The sequence below is a fragment of the Scyliorhinus canicula genome, chromosome 11 (assembly GCF_902713615.1).
Source record: "Scyliorhinus canicula chromosome 11, sScyCan1.1, whole genome shotgun sequence".
NCBI lineage: Eukaryota > Metazoa > Chordata > Chondrichthyes > Carcharhiniformes > Scyliorhinidae > Scyliorhinus > Scyliorhinus canicula.
The window spans coordinates 4,858,888-4,881,720 of record NC_052156.1 but is presented as its reverse complement, the minus strand read 5'-3'; the positions used below and the strand labels follow the sequence as shown (position 1 = coordinate 4,881,720).

Here is a 22,833-nt window from a genome sequence, read left to right as displayed (position 1 = left end):
AATATGATCTTTCATACTCTGGTGTCCAATGTCAAGCTTCCTTGATGGACAGTTAAGTATGTAATGGTTTAAGTAGGGTTCCTAGATTCAAAACAAATTTCCCCAATAGCTAATTCACCCTCGGAATGGTCTTAATTGTGTTACATTCATTGGTTGTGGATCCTCCATTCTGGCCTCCATCTTATTAGGTGCATTATGTAAACTCTCACTATCGATCACATGGCCTACTTATTGGATTGATGTTTGAAAGAAATCACACTTATCTTTCCTCACACAAAGACCATGCATCTGAAGGCATTTCAACATGGCTTCTATGTTCCATAAATGTTCTTGTTCATTGGTACCAGTAATTAGTATATCATCAAGGTAACTCTGTATCTATATCCTCCTGCTAGGCTGACAAACAAATCCTCAATCACTGGCAGCAGGTATTGATCTGCGCATAGAACCAGATTGATGGTTATTTCAAACTTTCTGCAGATGCAGATCGTTCAGTTTTGCTTCATTACAGGCACAATAGGGGTTACCCATTCATTGCTAATAACAGGTTCTGAGACCCCTGTATCCACATGTCTCGTTAGTTCAGATTCTACTTTTGGATACATAGTGTGGGTACTGCTCTAGCCTTAAGATACTTTGGCTATTTTACTTGTTCTTCAACAACACTTAAACTCATGTACCCAGTGTGTTCTCGAATGCATTGCTGTATTTTTCTAAGACAGTTTGTAAATCAATCTTTGAATCAACTAACCTGTTCATAGCGATCCAATTTAATTTTAGTCAAGAGTGGCGAAAGAGAGCTGGAAAACTTCCTCGGAAAACATGGAATGACAGCTCCGCTGTTTGCCCGCTTAACTCTACTTTGACTGCTGCACCTTCTCAGAAGCACTAATCCTTGGTATAGGTTCTCAGGATGACATCTGCTGGCCTTAATAGTCGGTGGTTCAATTTTCATTTATAAACGGCCTCAGGAATTATGGAGCCGGCAGCTCCCATATTGCCCTCAGTTTTTACAGGTTGTCCATTCAGTTTTGGAACTACCCAGAACCAATATGATTTACCGTGAACTGACAGTACATTCAGCTTCAATTCCTCAACAGAATTATCTGCTGTGTTTTCATTATTGTTATTCTTGTTTTCTTTCACAGTGTGAATTTTCTTAGTTGAATTTGTTTTGGGTTTTGGTCACTGTCCGTGTGGTGTTTGCACATTCTCTCTATGGCTGGGTGGGTTTCACCCCTACAACCCAAAGATGTGCAGGGTAGGTGAATTGGCCTCACTCAATTGCTCCTTAATTGGGAAAAAAAGAATTGGGTACTCTAAATTTATTTTGCGAAAAAAATATTTTAAAAAATAATTTGTTTTGTTTCTTCTTTTGGAAGTGTCCTGTGTCTTTGCTTGAACCCTCTTCTCTGGGGAAACTGTTTTATTCCAGCAAGCTCTTGCATGCGGCCACATCTGCTACAATTCTTGGATTGGCTATCCTTGCTCCAGTAATCAGGCTGTGAATGGTCCGTCTTTGCACAGCGATGACACTTCTGTTGCTGGGTAGACTCTTTCTGGGTGTCAGCCAGTTTATGCCTCATGCCTGCTCCGGAAGCAGCAAGATCCACTAAAACGGCAATATCTTTTTTTTAATGAATTTAGAGTATCTAATTAATTATTTCCAATGAAGGGGCAATTTAGCGTGGCCAATCCACCGACCTGCACATATTTCAGTTGTGGGGGTGAGACCCACGCAGACACAGGGAGAATGTGCAAACTCAACACGGACAGTTCTCCCTGTGGCTGCGTGGGTTTCCTCCGGGTGCTCCGGTTTCCTCCCACAAGCCCCGAAAGACATGCTTGTTAGGTGAATTGGACATTCCGAATTCTCCCTCAGTGTACCTGAACAGGCGCCGGAATGTGGCGACTAGGGGATTTTCACAGTAACTTAATTGTAGTGTTAATGTCAGCCGACTTGTGACAATAAAGATTATTATTATTAAAAGGACATGAGTGAGCTAGTTGGATTTTCAACAATAATCCAACAGCTTTATGGCCACTTCAAGTGACGCAAGATTTGTAAAAAAACTGAACTAAAATGATCGGCTGCCACCATGTGATTTGATCTTACATTCTCCAGAGTTGCAGATTCCTGGCCCAGCAACAATCAGACTGGGAGAGGATAAGTCATCGGGTAAATTGACGAAATGACAGATGGTTCATTGTAACGAGTGCAAAGATTAAAAAGCTAACCATTTGAAAATTCCTGGAGGTCATCGAGATTGGGTTTGAACTTCGGTAACAGGCTGCTGAGCAAGCAAGAGAAAACAAAGAACAATTTCCCCTCTCCGCAGATATTTAGTGCCCTTGAGGCGGCTTCGCAGGCAACAGGATAGAGGAGCCTGTAACCATTTCACCAGCATACTGAACAAGTCTGGAACTCGGGACTGGATATGGTTTAGCACAGCGGGCTAAACAGCTGGCATGTAATGCAGAACAATGCCAGGAGCGCGGGTTTAATTCCCGTACCGGCCTCCCCGAGCAGGCGACTAGGGGCTTTTCACAGTAACTTCATTGAAGCCTACTTGTGATAACAAGCGATTATTATTATTATGTGAAGTTACAATGGCTCAGCTGTATAACTGAGAATGTGAATAAAGAGAGACAGATTTGCATCCCTATTATCGGGGCTGGGATTCTCCTTTCCGGGGACCAAGTCCCCATGCCGGCAGGAAAACCGGCGTCAACGACTCCGGGCCCCCAGGGTGAGGAATTATCACCTGTGTTGGGGGCTAGATGGACGGCGGAGGGGTTGTCGGCACTCCAGCTGGCGCCGAAGGGACTGCGTGAGTTTGCCCATGCGCCAAAGGGCCGACGTTATCTCGCGCATGCGCGGGGGGTTCTCATCTACGCACCAGCCATCGCGGACACCTAGAGGGGCCGAAGGAAGGAGTGCCCCCACGGCACAGGCCCGCCCGCAGATCGGTGGGCCCCGATCGCGGGCCAGGCCACCGTGGGTGCCCACCCCCCCCCCCCCCCCCCCGGGGTCCGATTCCCCTGCAGCCCCCTCCCCCCCGAGGACCTACTTGTCAGGTCCCGCTGTGTGGGGCCACACATAACCCACGCCGGTGGGACAGACAAAGACGGACGGCTACTCTGCCCATCGGGGCCTGGAGAATTGCCGGGGGGGGGGGGGCTGCTGACAACGGCCCTTGCCTGGTGTGGTGTGAATCCTGCCTCCGCCCTAAAAATGGCGCCGGGGAATATAGCAGTTGGCATCGGGACGGGCTCGCGCTGCCCCCCCCCCCCCCGGGGACTCTCCGACTTGGCGTGCGGAGGGAAAATCCCACCCCACATCTCCACCATCTACAGTCTTTTGCTTTTATATTATTACGTTTCTGATCTGCCTTTCACATATTTGCAAAAGCAATTAAAATAATAATCAAATAATCTATTTTAGTGATGATGGTTCAGGGACAGATATTGGCCATGAGATTGGAGAATATTTCCCGCTCTTTGAAATGTCTGTTGTGGGACATTTTATCACCACCCGGGAGAATGAGCTGGACTTTAGCTTCACCATCTCTGACAGTGCGGCACTCCTTCAGTACTGACTCTCTGACAGTGCGGCACTCCTTCAGTACTGACCCTCTGACAGTGCAGCACTCCCTCAGTACTGACCCTCTGACAGTGCGGCACTCCCTCAGTACTGACTCTCTGACAGTGCGGCACTCCTTCAGTACTGACCCTCTGACAGTGCAGCACTCCCTCAGTACTGACCCTCTGACAGTGCGGCACTCCCTCAGTACTGACCCTCTGACAGTGCGGCACTCCCTCAGTACTGACCCTCTGACAGTGCGGCACTCCCTCAGTACTGACCCTCTGACAGTGCGGCACTCCCTCAGTACTGACCCTCTGACAGTGCGGCACTCCCTCAGTACTGACCCTCTGATAGTGCAGCACTCCCTCAGTACTGACCCTCTGACAGTGCGGCACTCCCTCAGTACTGACCCTCTGACAGTGCAGCACTCCCTCAGTACTGACCCTCTGACAGTGCAGCACTGCCTCAGTACTGACCCTCTGACAGTGCGGCACTCCCTCAGTACTGACCCTCTGACAGTGCGGCACTCCCTCAGTACTGACCCTCGGACAGTGCGGCACTCCCTCAGTACTGACCCTCTGACAGTGCGGCACTCCCTCAGCACTGACCCTCTGACACTGCAGCACTCCCTCAGTACCGACCCTTTGACAGTGCAGCACTCCCTCAGTACTGTCCCTCTGACAGTGCAGCACTCCCTCTGTACTGACCCTCTGACAATGCAGCACTCCCTCAGTACTGACCCTCTGACAGTGCGGCACTCCCTCAGTACTGACCCTCTGACAGTGCGGCACTCCCTCAGTACTGACCCTCTGACAGTGCGGCACTCCCTCAGTACTGACCCTCTGACAGTGCGGCACTCCCTCACTGACCCTCTGACAGTGCAGCACTCCCTCAGTACTGACCCTCTGACAGTGCAGCACTCCCTCAGTACCGACCCTCTGACAGTGCAGCACTCCCTCAGTACTGACCCTCTGACAGTGCAGCACTCCCTTAGCACTGACCCTCTGACAGTGCAGCACTCCCTCAGTACTGACCTTCTGACAGTGCGGCACCCCCTCAGTACTGACCCTCTGACAGTGCGGCACTCCCTCAGTACTGACCCTCTGACAGTGCAGCACTCCCACAGTACTGACCCTCTGACAGTGCAGCACTCCCTCAGTACTGACCCTCTGACAGTGCAGCACTCCCACAGTACTGACCCTCTGACAGTGCAGCACTCCCTCAGCACTGACCCTCTGACAGTGCGGCACTCCCTCAGTACTGACCCTCTGACTGTGCGGCACTCCCTCAGCACTGACCCTCTGACAGTGCAGCACTCCCTCAGTACTGACCCTCTGACAGTACAGCACTCCCTCAGTACCGACCCTCTGACAGTGCAGCACTCCCATCAGTACTGACCCTCTGACAGTGCAGCACTCCCACAGTACTGACCCTCTGACAGTGCAGCACTCCCTCAGTACTGACCCTCTGACAGTGCAGCACTCCCACAGTACTGACCCTCTGACAGTGCAGCACTCCCTCAGCACTGACCCTCTGACAGTGCGGCACTCCCTCAGTACTGACCCTCTGACTGTGCGGCACTCCCTCAGCACTGACCCTCTGACAGTGCAGCACTCCCTCAGTACTGACCCTCTGACAGTGCAGCACTCCCTCAGTACCGACCCTCTGACAGTGCAGCACTCCCATCAGTACTGACCCTCTGACAGTGCAGCACTCCCTCAGCACTGACCCTCTGACAGTGCAGCACTCCCTCAGTACTGACCTTCTGACAGTGCGGCACCCCCTCAGTACTGACCCTCTGACAGTGTGGCACTCCCACAGTACTGACCCTCTGACAGTGCAGCACTCCCTCTGTACTGACCCTCTGACAGTGCAGCACTCCCTCAGTACTGACCCTCTGACAGTGCAGCACTCCCTCATTACTGACCCTCTGACAGTGCTGCACTCCCTCAGTACTGACCCTCTGACAGTGCGGTACTCCATCAGTACTGACCCTCTGACAGTGCAGCACTCCATCAGTACTGACCCTCTGACAGTGCAGCACTCCCTCAGTACGTTGGGAGGGGGGTGCCGTGTGTATCTGTGGCTGCAGCTTGTCAGTCTCCTGAGTGTCAATCGCGAACCCGGTGAATCCTGTGCCGTTTCTCATTGGAATCAATTGTGTTCCACGTGGTGCCGGTGCGAGACCCTTAACAATAGCAGAATCGGTCCAGGTGCGGCGCCAGTTTTGTTGTTGTGAAAGACCACAAATTCTACATTGGCGTCAACCTATAGTCTCAGAAACGGAGACTCCCACCCAAGGTATTAGTGGGATCAGTGAAGCTCAGTGGGCTAGACAGCTGGTTTGTGATGCACAACAAGGCCAGCAGTGTGGGTTCAATTCGCGTACCAGCCTCCCCGAACAGGCGCTGGAATGTGGCAACAAGGGGCTTTTCACAGTAACTTCATACTTGGGAAAATAAAAGATTATTATTATTATATCCCGGTTCCATTCTGTAAAGTACAATTGGAGTGGGATTTAATGTAGTTGTCGGAAGGGTTAGCAGAAGTTACCAGTGGATGGAGCACACTTACCTTTGGGGAATGATTTTGCAGGAATGCTTCGTAGCCTTACCCATGATCACAGAGGTTCCAAGGGAATGTCTTTGAAATAAAGCCACGGGATACAAGCGGAATCGGATTTTAAATTTCTCACATGAGACAGCAACAATTTGCAGATAGCGATTTTGATGTGGAAAGAAATCACCCAAGGCTGATAATTGTAAATTTGATGAATTATGAGTTGATGGAGCATGCTGAAGATAGAGGTGATGAGTTGGATCTGTGTAGTACACTGGGCTACTACCATGGAGTTATGGAGGAGCTGGATTTCCTGGAGGATGTCAGGAGGGCATTGGAGCAGTCATCTCTGGAGGTGAGAAAAAGCATGAGTGAGAGTTTCATTACTGGAACAGAAGGCGGCCACTCAGACCGGTGGCACCAGTGGCTGGGGTAAGATATGGCATCAGTGACGAGGACATTGAGGTGGTGAGGCTGGGGGAGGAGGCAGACGAAGACAATGGCTTCAACCTCTCCGGTGATTGGCTGGTGAAATTGTGGCTCTCCCAAGGCCGGATCTTGGACGAGGAGCCGAGCCTGCCAACAGAATGCTGAATAGAAACGGTGTGGAGAGTTTGTTGTGACACTAACGCCAATGCCCTTTTTAGTGAGACACCAGCAGCTTTAACATTGCTAAATATCCAAAGGTGCTTTGCAAGCGTGTCATAAGACAGAATTTGACAGTGAGCCACATAAGGAGATATTCGTGCAAGGGACCAAGATCTTGGTCAAAGAGTCAGGCTTCAAGGAAAGTCTTAAAAGAGGAAAATGAGGCGGAGAGGCGGAGAGGCTTAGGGAGAAATCCACAGCCAGAATTGGACGAGTGCAGAGATCTCAGGATGTTGGAGGGCTGTCGGATAGGGCTCCCTACATGGGGCTCTAATGCATCCACACGTGGGTCCCAATGCCCTCCATACATGGCGCCCAGTACCCCCCCCCCCCCACAGTGGCGGACTGGCCAGGGTGTCAGCTTGCCCGATGGCAAGTGGGCCCCTGATGAAGTGGGCCCCCTATATCAAATAAAAATGCAATAAAGAAACAAACACAGACAACTGTTTTAGTAATAAAAAGGAATAAGAAAAAAAAGAGAACAGGACACAAATAAGCAGTGCATGAAAAGGAACGAAGCAGGGGAGGTAGTGGAAGGATGTGAAATAGGGGGGCCCGGGTCGGGCATAATTCAGGAAATTCCATGTTTTCAGCAAGAGTGTGTGAATTTAAAGATAAAGTTACAATTCGTGATTTGAGATGGTCGGCAACTTCAAAGGATATCAAGCAGTAGTCTTGGTTCAGCCGGTACATCGGTCCGGGGCCCGGAGAGCCAAGAAGGGGCCCGTGAATCTCTGAAGGGCCCTTAAAAATTATAATTAATTAGATAAATAAATCTCCAACTTCTTTCCTGAGATTTGTATTCTAACTTAATAAAATATAATTGTTTTTAAAAAGAGCAATACCAAATAAAAATGCAATAAAGAAACAAACAAATAATCACTCAGTGTATGAAGGAACGAAGCAGTGTTAAACGGATGTGAAAAGGAGTGGGGGGGGGGGGGGGGGCTGGTTCACCCGGGTCGGACATAGTTGGAAATCCACGTTTTCAGCAAGAGTGTGTGAATTTAAAGATAAAGTTACAGTTCGTTATTTGAGATGGTCGGCAACTTGAAAGGATATCAAGCAGTACATAGGGTCGTGAGGTCACCGAAAAGGAGAAGCGGTACCTTTGACCGTGAATCATGAGGTCAAAGATATTGAAGTGATAAGCATGATCGGTAAACTCAAAGGGTTGCGACTTGTAACACTACACTGGTATCAAACTTGACATGTTAACTTTGGTCGTGGGACCATTCTTAATGTCTTACTATAGTCGGACCAAACTTCTAAGTTTCAACAGTTGTCTCAGTTGCTTGCTGGTGTGAACACTGGACAGTGGATTGTCTCCTCTTCTGAAGCTGCATAGGCCACAGTAGTATTGACTAATGAACATAGCCTATTGAAGTGTAAGTAAGTTATTTTATATTTTTTATCAAGTAGGGGTTTATCTGGCGTTCCTTCAAGTTATTCTTGCAATCATCAATATTCATTTTTCCCAATGTGGGCTATTTTTAATTAAATTTTTATTTCAGGAATATTACCCCTACCAGCATGGAAAAGAAAAAGCATAAATCTGGGTCACTAAAACGCAAAGAACAAAAAGAAGCAGAAAGGAAGGAATCAGCCAAGCGATGCAGGCCCATTACAGAGTTTATAATACCACAAGCACAATCCACATCAATATCCAGTTCTGCAACAAATAATCAAGAAGCAAGAAACAATGCTCATGGCGATGATGCAATGACATGCGAGTTACAAGAACAGAGAAGAGCTACTTTGAATGTAGAGACAAATACAAGTGCATCCATTACTAATCAACCCAGGCCCAATATTTCTTCTGGCTTCCTTGTTCCGGTATCTGTACTGCCTGTAGTTGCAACATCTGAACACATAGCTTCACTAGTGACAGGGAATCAGATATTCCTTCAAGCATAAATGACTTGGTTTCTGAAGCACATCCTGTAAATGAACCTACGCAAGAAAATGAAAGATCAATTACTGGAATCTTCCAATATCCATCACGAGCAAAGCTAAAACAGTTTTTTGCTGAACATCCACGTCAGCCACTTGATGATCTGCCATTTGATGCTCGTTTGTATGAGAGGAAAATTATGAATGACTCAGTCCCAAGAAAATGGCTAACATATAACAAAGAAAATAGATGCTTATATTGTTCATACTGCTTAGCCATTGAGTTTCCCAACACTTGTAATCCACCACCCTTTGTACGTGGCTTAATGACTACAGGCGTATTAGCCAGAGCTTGACATTACATGAATCGACAACAACACATGTCAGAAATGCTCAGCAATATATCAGTGTGGTTAATGATGGCACCTTAGATAAATTTTTTGCAGCATCACTAATTAAAAGGAAAGAAGAAGTATTGAAGCAGAGACGTATTGTCATGAGGATTATAGACATCATAAAGATGTTAGGCAAGCAAGCACTTCCTTTCGAGGTCACAGAAATGAATCGGCCTACACTCTAGATAATGAGGTTCTGAATCATGGCAATTTTTTAGCTACAGTGCAGTTGATGGCAAAATATGACCCCATTATGGCAACTCATGCAGTGCAGAACAAGTCTAAACAAAGAATCAAATGATTAGAGCAACAAGGAAAGGCTCGAAGTAAAGGCCGTGGTGGACTTGTTACATACCTGAGTAAAACAACTATAAACATATTAATCAAAATTATGAAGAATATGATACAAGAAAGACTTAGTCATGAAGTTTCTCAAGCAAAATATTATTCTATTCAGGTTGATTCAAAACAAGATAATTCATCCATCGATCAGTTTAGCATTATTATTCGGTATGTGCTTAAAGGTATTATCTGTGAGCGACTACTTTCAGTTGTGCCAAGTAATGATGGTACAGGACAGGGACTTTTTGATCTATTGATTGAAACATTACAGCATCTTAAAATTGACCCCCAAAAATGTTTATCTGATAGCACAGATAGCGCTGCAAGCTACCATGGCCAGTATAATGGTTTACAAAGTAAAATTGCTGATGTGGCTGATCAACATGTTCATATATGGTGCTATGCCCATGTCTTGAATTTGGTGATAACTGAAACAACACAATGTTGTGTGCCTGCAGTTTCTTTTTTCAATTTGTTCCAGAATATAGCAACTTTTGTGAAAGCATCATACTAGAGAATGGCTATATGGATAGAAGTTGTTGGAAAACATCTGGGACAAGAAAAAATGAAACGATTAAAGCTAATTGGTGAGACCAGATGGTCAGGAAAATCCAATGCAGTAACAACTATATTTGGACGTTTTGATGATGCCGCTGCCAGTACTTTCGTAAATCTATTGACATGCTTATCAATGATACAAGATTCAGAAAAGTTTGATGCAAAAACAAAACATGAAGCAAACGTTTTACTTCAAAGTCTTCTAAAGTTTGAAACCATATTGACAGCATTTACTTACTTGTATATATTTGAAACTACAACCCCGTTATCAAGTTATCTACAGACAAGTGGTTTAGATATGTTTACAACATGGAGTTTGGTAGATTCAGCTACAACAAAGTTGAAGGAACAGACAAGAACATTTGATAACGTTCACAGCAAGGCTTTGGAATTTGTAAATAAATGTAATGACAGGATTTCACAGATGAATATGGATGAAAATCAAACATTGGAAATTGATGCGTTGGAAACAGCATTGCCAGTTAAGAGGCAGAGGAAGAAGAAAAGAATGGCAGATGAGCTTATTGATGATGAAAGAAATTCCTCAGATTCTCTAGCTCATTTTCGAGTAAATGTGTTTAACCTAATAATGGATTGCATTGTCCAGTCACTAGAATCACGCTTTGTACAACACAAACAGTTGTATAAAGATTTGTCCTGCTTGGACCCAGCAAAGTTTAAAACTATTGCAGAGAAGGGCCTTGAAGATGAAGCATTGGAAGGTATTATTAAGCTGTTTCCACAAATCAGCAAAGATCAAGTAATATTGGAATTGTTTTCTTTTGCTTCAAACTTTGATGTATTAAAGCTATTGCTTAATGATGGTGAGAATATGGATTCCAGTTGCAACAATTGTAAAATTTGCAGCACTTGCCCATCGTGTGTACTAAAAATTCTGGCATCCAACAGACTTCATGACAAGGCATATGATAACCTTTATGAACTTTATAAAGTCATCCGCACACTATCAGTTACTCAAGTCCAATGTGAATTGGAAAGTGTACAGAGGAGATTTACAAGAATGTTGCCTGGTATGGAGGGAAGATCATATGAGGAAAGGCTGAAGGACTTGAGGCTGTTTTCGTTAGAGAGAAGAAGGTTAAGAGGGGACTTAATTGAGGCATACGAGATGATCAGAGGATTAGATAGGGTGGACAGTGAGAGCCTTTTTCCTCGAATGGTGATGTCTAGCGCGAGGGGACATAGCTTTAAATTGAGGGGAGATAGATATAGGACAGATGTCAGCGGTAGGTTCTTTACTCAGAGAGTAGTAAGGGCGTGGAATGCCCTGCCTGCAACAGTAGTGGACTCGCCAACACTAAACGCATTCAAATGGTCATTGGATAGGCATATGGACGATAAGGGAATAGTGTAGAGGGACTTTAGAAGGGTTTCACAGGACGGTGCAACATCGTGGGCCGAAGGGCCTGTACTGCGCTGTAATGTTCTATGTTCTATGTAGTGTGAGAGGACATTTTCAAAGCTAAAGATCATAAGACAAGGTTAAGAAATTCGCTGTCTGAGGAGAATTTGGAATCATACATGTTGCTATCCATTGAAAAGGAATTGTTAGATGAATTGGATGCAGAAGCAATTATTGGCAGATTCGCACAATCATCTAGCGAACACAAACAATTGCTCTTAATATAGTGGACTGCATGCAATGCTCTAGTGTGCTTTTGAACTATCTGTTAATGTGTAAATTGTGCAGTAAACTATTTAAAAATATCAACCAATTACTTAAAATTAAAAAAAAAATTCAATTGTAACATTCTGTATTTACATTTGGCATCTACTGCCAGTAATATGTACAGTACATGTACACTGTAATTACTAAGAAATACACATTTTTTCCAGAAAATTTTAAAATGTACCCTTTTTTCCATATGTATTTTTTGGAAATTTTATTTATTCGTTATGAAAATTAAATGATAGCATTGTAGTTGTGGGTGGGCCCCCTTTGTCTCCTGGCAACCAATATTTTTCGAGCCAGTCCGCCACTGCCCCCACATGGCTCCCCAGGGGAACCAGTTGCAGAAACGAGAGCTACCCCACAGGGGGCGCTCTAGCCCGTGTTGCCATGGAAACTGGCGCCAAGACCTCAGATTTAGTGGTTGCGTCTTCCGCAGTGCCTCTGGGGTCCTGCAACATCCTTCGGAAACAAAATAAATTAAATGTTCCCATTAAACGGCCCGGCAGGGTGGGGAGATGCGTGTCCATCAGATCTATTCAGACAGGGCAGGGAGCGTGCGCACTGACTGGGAGGGCGGGGCGTGCGCACTGTGGGGACGGGGTGGGGCTTGCGCAATGCCTGGGAGGGCGGGGCGTGCGCAGTGTGGGGGCGGAGCGGTAAGTACGTAGTGTGGGGGCAGTGGGGGCGGGGCGGAGCGTGCGCAATGACTGGGAGGGCGGGGTGCGCGCACTGGGGGCGGGGTGCGCGCACTGGGGGCGGGGCGCGCGCACTGGGGGCAGTGGGCGCAGTGTGGGGACGCGGCGGGGCGGAGCGTGCTCGGTGTGGGGGTGGGACGTGCGCAATGGCTGGGAGGGCGGGGCGTGCGCAGTGTGGGGGCAGGGCGTGCGCAATGACTGGGAGGGCGGGGCGTGCGCAGTGTGAGGACGGGGCGGTGCGAGCGCAGTGTGGAGCCGGGGCGGTGCGTGCGCAATTACTGGGAGGGCGGGGCGTGCGCAATGATTGGGAGGGCGGGGCGTGCGCAGTGTGGGGGCGGGGCTGTACGTGCGCAGTGTGGGGGCGGGGCGTTACGTGCGCAGTGTAGGGCGGGGCGTGCGCTGTGAGGGGCGGGGCGTGCGTAATGACTGGGAGGGCGGGCTGCGCGCAGTGGGGGCGGGCCCGTACGTGCGCCATGACTGGGAGGGCGGGGCGTGCGCCATGACTGGGAGGGCGGGGCGTGCGCCATGACTGGGAGGGCGGGGCGTGCGCCATGACTGGGAGGGCGGGGCGTGCGCCATGACTGGGAGGGCGGGGCGTGCGCCATGACTGGGAGGGCGGGGCGTGCGCCATGACTGGGAGGGCGGGGCGCGCGCAGTGACGCGGAGTTGACCCGGGTTGTGGCGCGCGCGGGGCTGGGGAGCGAACAGCCGGGAAACTTCGGGAATCTTCTCCGCGCGTTAAGCGATTATTCGGCAAATGCAGATAATTAGTGGGATTGTCTGGTGATTTCATGCTTTTCATGAGGTAAAAGTCGACCGTGAAGGTGATTTGTTTTGACACTCAGTGTTTGAGGGGCCGCGACCCTCCTCCGCCTCTGCTCGGCGCCATGGCTCCGACCGGCTCCAGCGCCTCCCCCGAGGAGCTCAAACTGCGGATCCAGCGGCTCATCGACTCGCACCAGGTGCTGGTGTTCAGCAAAACCTTCTGTCCGTTCTGTAAGAAGGTGAGTGCGGAGTGCCAGCTCCCGGTATTCACCGCAATTCCAGCCCCCAGGGAAGGCCAGGCAGCCCCTTCACCATTAACACCAATGAAGCATTTCTGAAGCATAATAACTTGCAGCAAGACAGCTAATTTGTGCACAGCAGGATTGCACACAGCGGAACACGGTAATACTGAACAGGATTTGTTTCAGTGATACTGGCTTTAAGGCCCAGTTAGGTGGGTTCTTCATTGAGGAGGGAGTCGGGGGTTATGGGGGTCGGGAGGAAAGGCCACTATTAGATCAGCATGATCTTATCAAACAGCGGGGCAGGCAAGGGCTGGTTTAGCACAGTGGGCTAAACAGCTGGCTTGTGATGCAGAACAAGGCCAGCAGCGCGGGTTCAATTCCCGTACCGGCCTCCCTGAACAGGCGCCTGAATGTGGCGACTAGGGGCTTTTCACAGTCACTTCATTGAAACCTACTTGTGACAGCAAGTTATTATTACATGAGGGGCTGAATGGCCTTGGGCTTATTCATATGTACAACTTTGCGCTATCAAGCATCAATTATCCTGCCCAACAATATATCTGGATTTAGATTTTCAGGCTGTGCGACTGTAGAGCATCACCGCAAAGCTTAATTCCATATACAGATGCAAACGAGCCACTCTAGGTTGCTAGATATTCAAATGCCTTCAATGCAATGGTGAAAGTGATATTTGATCAAAGATTAGCCTGCATCCCTGAATTGGTTGAAGCACACGCTCCAGGATTTGTATTAACGCGGCACCGAGGGAAGGTGCGTGCATTTATTCAGTGTGATGTTTGAGATCCGTCTTTAGAACTGAGTTCTCAATGTCCGAGATCGACTTCATGGTGCTGTTTGAACAGAGGTACTGCTCCCTAAATGAGCACAACCAAAACAAATTAACTGGCCATTATGTCAATCACTGTGTGTAGAATTTCGTAAATTGGCTATTGTGTTTGCCCACATATAGAAATTGCACTTTAGAAGTAATTCAGTCGGTGCAAGGATCATCTGACATCCTGATGCCGTGATAAGCTACAGTGCAAATAAAAGTTATTTTTGCCTTATCCCCTTTAACTGTTTCTTTGTGTGCTGCACTTTGCAGTACCCTGTTGTAGTGAGAAGATCAGATCCACCAAAATACTGACTGGAAAAGATTTGTAATAGGAGCTTTTCACAACCGCTGGAAGTCCTTTGGAGCCATTGGAATACCTTCTAAATTGTAGTCACAGTCATAATGCAGGAAATGTACTGGTTTGTGATGTTTTAGCTCTCGATTACAATAGATTAGAAGAGCTGATTGGGGCTTTCGATGTTGAGGCTGATTTTGGGAGAGGATATGTGAGTGGAGAACCTTTTGAGTCTCACTGGCCTAAACATTAATCAAAACGTAAAGGGAGCTAAGCTTTTTTTTAGATCTTAGGAGGTGTAAGAATATGGAATTCCCTCTCGGGAATAGTGGTGGAAGTGAATAAAAGTAGATACACATTTGGGTAGGTAGGAGTTGTTAAACCGTATAGGGAAAGCTTTCAAAGGAGGTACAAAAATAATCTAGTTGAAAGTTGCCCCTGTGAGCAGTGCCACCAGAGCAGGTTGCCCGTTGCAGAAATTCTGCTTCATTTGTATTTCTCATCCTGACTGAAATGCTCTTTCACTTTCTTAGCCGAGATTAGTGTGCTGAGGATTCCCAGTCATTGGTATTAGAGCAGACCCCATTTTTAGTGTTTTTTGTGAGATGTGGTAAATTGTACTGTATTTATAAACTTCATCTTGGAACTATAACATCGACATAAATTTTTTAAAAATATATTTTAATTTGGCCATATTTTCATTATTTTTTGCCACAGAAGAGAAACAAAACAACCCCAGCAATATAAAAAAGAAAACAGCCACCCCCCCCGCCAAACACATTCAACGGCAACAAACTCCCGAAAGTGTATGATAAACAAACCCCAAGAATTGTAGACCCCCCCCCCCCCCCCCCCCCCCCCCCCCCCCCAGCGCAAGCGTCACCTTCTCCAGGGTCAAAAACTCCAGGTCCCCCCGCCATGCCGAGGCACAGGATGGAGATGCTGACCACCACCCCAACAGGACCCGCCAATGAGTGATCAGCGAGGCAAAGTCCAGGACATCCGCTCCCGCCTGCAATTCGGGCCGGTCCGACCCCTGAATATGGCTTCTCGGGGACTTGGCTCCACATCCGTATGTAAGACCCCCGAGATTGTGCTAAATACCTCCTACCAAAAGCTTTCCAGCTTCAGGCAGGACCAAAACATATGAATGAGGTTTGCGGGGCCCCTCCCCCCATTGCTGACGGACATTCTCCATCCCCTCAAACAGCTGGCTCCTTCTTGATTTTGTGAGGTGCGTCCTGTGCATGACTCTCAACTGTATCAGCCCCAACCTCGCAAATGAGGTTGAGGCATTTACCCTTTGCAGCACTCGCACCACAGCCCCTCTTCCATCACTGCCCCCTCCTCCAGCTTCTCCTCCCACTTCACCGTGATCCCCTCCTGACCCTGTCCTCCTTCAGGATGGCCCATAAATCGCCGAAAGAACCCCCTCCCCTGACAGCACTGCCTCGAGCTACAAGGTGGCTGGTGCTATTGGGAAGGTCAGAAGAACCTTGCTAAATCTTGAGTCTGCAGCAACCTAAACCCCTCTCCCTGAGCCAACCCATATTTCTCCTCCAAACTCGTGAAGTCTCTCGAGATATAGATCTTCCTCAGTTTCGCTGGGTAGACTCCGCTGAACCTCACACCATTGCTGCAGAGTGCTGCCTTCAACCGGTAGACCGTTGCCCGCCCTTGCGTCAGCTCCACAGTAAAGTCCTGGTATGTACGAATACCAACAACTTCCCACTTCACCTCATGCCTTTGCTTCGCGCAACTCAGGACCTTCTCCTTAACATGGAACTTGTGGAAGAGCTTCCTCCTCCCCCTTCAACTTCTCTCCTTGCTCCCGTACTTCGGCCGACGTCTTCAACACCGGGGCCATCGCCTCCTCCAACAGCTCCTTCATCGCTGCCATCATCTCCTTGCGCATCACCTCCATGTGCTTAGCAAACTGCCTCCCAAACTCTCCTGCCATCACCTTGGTCAGAGTCTCCACTGTGCGAAGGGCGAGGCCTGACCCAACGATCCACCCTCTGCCATATTTCCTGCTGGGGGGGGAGCTCCCCGGTCTCTTGACCAGCCTGTATCCCTCCATACATGTTACTTAAAACAGATTGCACTAACAGGTTCAAAAACAGCCTCTTCCCCGCTCCTGAATAACCCTCTTATGGACTGAACTGATCTCTCCACACACCTTCTCCACTGATTAGCACAACACTCCGTATGCTTCACCTGATGTCTACCTGTGTATTTACATTGCAAATTTATCGCATGTTCTATGTTTTTTCATGTATGGAATGATCTGTCTGGACTGTACACAGAACAATACTTTTCACTCTACCTTGGTACACGAGGCAATAAATCACACCCAGATTGTCTGTTTATTATCATATTTTCGTTGGTGACTGTTTGCTGTCCACAAATTGGCTGCTGTTTCCCCGACACTTCAGCAGAAAAGTACTTCACTGGCTGTAAATAAATGCAAGTGTGTCTTTCTTTAAAGAGGCGGGGCATACAAAGTTAAATGCCTAGCTAGCAAGAGTTACTAGTTTTCCTTTAAATTGTGTAAATGTGAAATTTTATTCTGCCACCTGGGTAAGTTCTCCAGAATCTGCTTCAATCACAATGTGGCAAATGGGTAGGGTAGTCTTGCTAATATTTGTGACTGTAGCTATGGACACTACTAAGAAAGTAATGGAGAAGTAGTCTCATGAATTTTTAAAGCATGCGACCAATCCAACTTCTGAATACAAGTTGTTGAACTGTGTATCAATTTGCAGTTCCAATTTACTCTGCATTATTGAACTCGTAAATGTTGCGATCATTTCCCTTCTTTAAACTTCTCACTAGCATAAAATAACCACTGCTATTTTATGGTATGTCTGAATGCTTCTGCTTTAATTTTTCTTCTTTTCCTATTCAAAGAGCTTACTCATGCTGCTGGTTCCAATAACCCTCTGCTATATATGGCTATTCTGTGCATGAATATTAGTGGTATCCTGTTCTACGATCAGGAAGCATCATGGCCAGAACAGATCCCACCCACAGGATCCTAGGGTAATTGTTGTTGCTGAAACTGTTTCCCAATGCAATCTCATGGCCTGGCATCCCCCCCCCCCCCCCACTCCACCACTAATGATTGCACAATGTTCAGCACCATTCGCGATTCCTCAGATACGGACCTGGATACTGTCCAGATACTGGACAGTGCTGAGGCTTGGGCAGACAAACACTAGTGCCAGGCAAAGACCATCTCCTACAAGAGAGAATCTAATCATCTCTCAGAGGGATTGAATTTAAGAGCCGTGAGGTGATGATGCAGCTGTACAAAACCTTGGTCAGGCCACATTTGGGGTAGTGTGTGCAGTTCTGGTCACCTCATTTTAGGAAGGATGTGGAAGCTTTGGAAAAGGTGCAAAGGAGATTTACCAGGATGTTGCCTGGAATGGAGAGTATGTCATACGAGGAAAGGATGAGGGTGCTAGGCCTTTTCTCATTAGAACGGAGAAGGATGAGGGGCGACTTGATAGAGGTTTATAAGATCATTAGGGGAATAGATAGAGTAGACAGTCAGAGACTTTTTCCCCGGGTGGAACACACCATTACAAGGGGACATAAATTTAAGATAAATGGTGGAAGATATAGAGGGGATGTCAGAGGTAGGTTCTTTACCCAGAGAGTAGTGGGGGCATGGAATGCACTGCCTGTGGAAGTAGTTGAGTCGGAAAAGTTAGGGACCTTCAAGCGGTTATTGGATAGGTATATGGATTAGGGTAGAATAATGGAGTGTAGGTTAACTTCTTAAGGGCAGCACGGTAGCATTGTGGATAGCACAATTGCTTCACAGCTCCAGGGTCCCAAGTTCGATTTCGACTTGGGTCACTGTCTGTGTGGAGTCTGCACATCCTCCCCGTGACTGCGTGGGTTTCCTCCGGGTACTCCGGTTTCCTCCCACAGTCCAAAGATGTGCAGGTTGGGTGGATTGGCCATGAAAAATTGTCCAAAATTCTATGATTAACCTAGAACAAAAGTTCGGCGCAACATCGTGGGCTGAAGGGCCTGTTCTGTGCTATATTTCTCTATCTCTATCTCTCCCCAATATTGAATGGGATTACCATTGCTGAATCCTCCACTAGCAACATCCTGGGGGGGGGGGGGGGTTACCTTTGACTAGAAACTGAACTGGACTAGCCATATCTATGCTATGGTTAAAAATTAGTAACTCGTCTCCCCACTTAATGTCTGTCCACCATCTGCAAGACACGAGTGATGGAATACTCTCCACTTGCCTGGATAAGTGCAGCTCCAACAACACACCCAAGTAGCGCGACACCATCCAGGGCAAAGCAGCTGCTTGATTGTCACCTCTCCAACAAGCATTCACTCCGTGTAACACTGATGCACAGTGGCAGGAGTATACACCATCTACAAGATGCACTGCTGCAACTCACCAAGGCTACTTCAACAGCATCCCAAACCTTCTAAATCTGAACTCTCAACCACCTAGAAGGAAGGACAAAGGGAGCAGATGCACGGGAATGTCACCACCTCCAAATTCTCCTTCAAGACACTGTCTATCCTGACTTGGGACCGTATCACCATTCCTTCACTGTTAGGGATCAAAATCCTGGAATTCCTTCCCTTGCAGCACTGTGTGTGTGTGTATCTACACCACAATGATTGCAGCAGTTCAAGAAGGCAGCTTACCATCTCCACCTCGGGGGAATTAGTATGGGCAATAAAATGCTGGTCGAGCCAGCAAGGCCAACATCCTATGAAAGAATATTTATAAAATAAAAGACCCAATTGCTGACCATCAAATCTCCCTGCTCCCATGTTCAATGTCCTCATGCCAGCTGATGCTGTAATTAGTTCCCTCTCATTGGGCTGATTTTCATTGGCTGAATCCCTGCATGATATTATCTTCTATCTTTGTAAACTCCTCCAGATCTACAATCACTTCACCTTGAAACAAGTGCCTAAATCTTTCTAATACAGTTGATTGAGAATCAGTGGTGTAACCTTTTCCTTTCTTTATTGTGTCTGTATTTTTGTCGTTGTCAGGAGTTTACTGCATAATTAAGATTTTAGTTTCACCATTCATTCTGAGGTAAACCTGAAATACTTAACAATAGAGATGAAGGCCCAAGGATTCAGAACTGTTCTTTAGTGATTTTGCTGATCTTATCAGGGCAGGCATTTATACACTAAATCTGATCTCCTGTCTTTGGTCCGGAGTGCAAATACTTATCCAGGGATCTCCACCCTGACAGCTATTATTCCAGGAAAATGTGACTGTCAGGTGGTGGCAAGATTAGGTTGGCTGTGATGCTGTCCAGTGCCAAATAGATTGCCTTCATTTTTTGTGTTGGCACAAACAGTCCCCTCATGGTTGAGGTTCTGGCGTACTGCCTGTGGGAACGTATCCCAGCTGGAGTTCATACCTTCAGGCTGCAAAAATAATGTATAAACCCAGTGTTTATCTGCATTTATTTGTAGTGCAGAGTATTGTGTGTGATACTTCAGACACGTAATGAATGTGGAAATCTTTAGTTTTGTTGGCACTGTTTGCTTTTAGTAATGTGTTGTGTTTTCTTTCATATAGGTTAAAGAACTGTTTAGTGCCATGGATGTTGATATTCATGTTGTGGAACTTGATTTACTAGGTAACTTGACGTAAGCTTTTATATTATGTCAGTAACTGTTTGCTTTCCTATTTCACTCTTAAGATACTATTTAATATTTAACACGCTACCCACGTGTTATCAGTGTATACTTGACCTTCCAAATATAAGGGAAAAGTGCAGAGTCATGCAGAGCAAGGGGAAAGTATTCAAATTACAGTCCAAACTTTGGTTTGTTTTGCTAATAGCTATGATCACCATACATAATAGAGAATTAAACTGTTGAATTATATTTATGCCCTTCTTGCTCCTTCATTTTAAGGACTATCAGAAATGTTTGCTTTTCATCATGGGGCATCATGTAGTGATGAGGGCTGGGAACCTTATTCTGTTTAAGCTGAATTGTACGCACACTGCCTTGCTTTTGTTAAACCAATAGACACCAAATAATTTCCAATCTGGAGTGTAGATTTGAAATAACTTTACTGATCTGCACTCCTCGTCTGGTCAGAGAATGATGTGCAGCACAGAGCAAAATAACATGCTTGGAATCATTGGTACAGCAGAGGAGGAGACCATTTGGCCAATCCACTTCCCTCCTTTTTTTACCATTTTTTACCCACAATATTTTCCCCCTCATGTTTTTGTCCAATTCTCTTTGAAAGGGTGGTGGAGGGAGATTCAATAGTAACAGGCAGTGCATTCCATATTACAACTTGCTGGAGGCCAGCTTGAAACTCATTTGCATCTCACTAATGGGATGCAGAGGAAGAATCTTTCACCCACACCCAATTCTCCACGATGCCAGGAGGAAAATGACTCGGTCCAGAACACGTCTGGAATATGATGTGCAGAAATCTGGTTTCACCTGAAAATACCTGGGATTCCAGCTTTTCTAATCTTTCTACATAACTTGAGGTGCACTATTGGTAAATCTCCTATGTGCTTTCCAAGACATTCTTCCTAAAGTGTGGTGCCCAGAAGTCTACACAGCACTCCAGTTGAGTACCTAACCAATGGTTTGTGAAAGTCTAGCATGGGTTGTTTTTGTATTTGATGGCCCAGTTTACAAAGCTGAGTAATCCATAGCTGCCTTATTTTACTCTGCCACATTCAATAATCTGTGACACTTTTTACTCTTGTCCTTAAAACAATAACATTTAGATTATCCTCACTAAATTGAATTGTTATGTGTATGCCCATTTCACTAATCGCAACACATGTGGATCAGTGTATAAAGGTCCACACCAGCAAGTTATGGCGACTAGGGGCTTTTCACAGTAACTTCATTGAAGCCTACTCATGACAATAAGCGATTTTCATTTCATTTTCATTTCTGCTTGGTTAAGGTCAGTTTATATAGAACATAGAACATTACAGCACAGTACAGGCACTTCGGCCCACGATGTTGCACCGTCCTGTGAAACCCTTCTGAAGTCCCTCTACACTCTTCCCTTATCGTCCATATGCTTATCCAATGACCATTTTGAATGCGTTTAGTGTTGGCAAGTCCACTACTGTTGCAGGCAGGGCATTCCACGCCCTTACTACTCTCTGAGTAAAGAACCTACCTCTGACATCTGTCCTATATCTATCTCCCCTCAATTTAAAGCTATGTCCCCTCGTGCTGGACATCACCATCCGAGGAAAAAGGCTCTCGGTGTCCACCCTATCTAATCCTCTGATCATCTCGTATGCCTCAATTAAGTCCCCTCTTAACCTTCTTCTCTCTAACGAAAACAGCCTCAAGTCCTTCAGCCTTTCCTCATATGATCTTCCCTCCATACCAGGCAACATTCTTGTAAATCTCCTCTGTACCCTTTCCAATGCTTCCATATCCGTCCTGTAATGTGGCGACCAGAACTGCACACAATACTCCAAATGCGTCCGCACCAGAGTTTTATACAACTGCAACATGACCTCATGGCTCCGAAACTCAATTCCTCCACCAATAAAAGTTAACACACCGTACGCCTTCTTAACAACCCTCTCAACCTGGGTGGCAACTTTCAGGGATCTATGGACATGGACACCGTTATCTCTCTGCTCGTCCACACTACCAAGAATCTTACCATTAGCCCAGTACTCTGCATTTCTGTTATTCCTTCCAAAATGAATCACCTCACACTTTTCTGCATTAAACTCCATTTGCCACCTGTCAGCCCAGCTCTGCAGCTTATCTATGTCCCTCTGTAATTTGTAACATCCTTCTGCACTGTCCACAACTCCACCACCTTTAGTGTCATCTGCAAATTTACTCACCCATCCTTCTACGCCCTCCTCCAGGTCATTTATAAAAATGACAAACAGCAACGGCCCCAAAACAGATCCTTGTGGCACACCACTAGTAACTGGACACCAGTCAGAGCATTTCCCATCAACCACCACTCTTTGTCTTCTATCAGCTAGCCAATTTCTGATCCAAACTGCTAAATCACCCTGAATCCCATGCCTCTGTATTTTCTGCAATAGCCTACCGTGGGGAACCTTATCAAACGCTTTACTGAAATCCATATGCACCACATCAACTGCTTTACCCTCATCCACCTGTTTGGTCACCTTCTCGAAGAACTCAGAGGTTTGTGAGGCACGACCTACCCTTCACAAAACCATGTCGACTATCTCTAATCAAATGATTCCTTTCCAGATGATTATACATCCTATCTCTTATAAACCGTTCCAAGACTTTTCCCAAAACAGAAATAAGGCTCACTG

The 22,833-nt window shown here is 46.6% G+C and overlaps 1 protein-coding gene across 1 annotated transcript in view; it reads left to right on the top strand.

The window, feature by feature from the left end:
• Positions 1 to 13,019: 13,019 nt before the first annotated feature.
• txnrd3 (thioredoxin reductase 3) overlaps positions 13,020 to 22,833 on the top strand; it is a 79,213-nt gene continuing 69,399 nt past the window's right edge. Inside the window, exons 1-2 of the mRNA XM_038812132.1 lie at positions 13,020 to 13,373; positions 20,100 to 20,160. Coding sequence (XP_038668060.1) covers positions 13,257 to 13,373; positions 20,100 to 20,160 — 178 coding nt within the window. The 5' untranslated portion in view covers positions 13,020 to 13,256. The remainder of the gene's footprint in view (positions 13,374 to 20,099; positions 20,161 to 22,833) is intronic.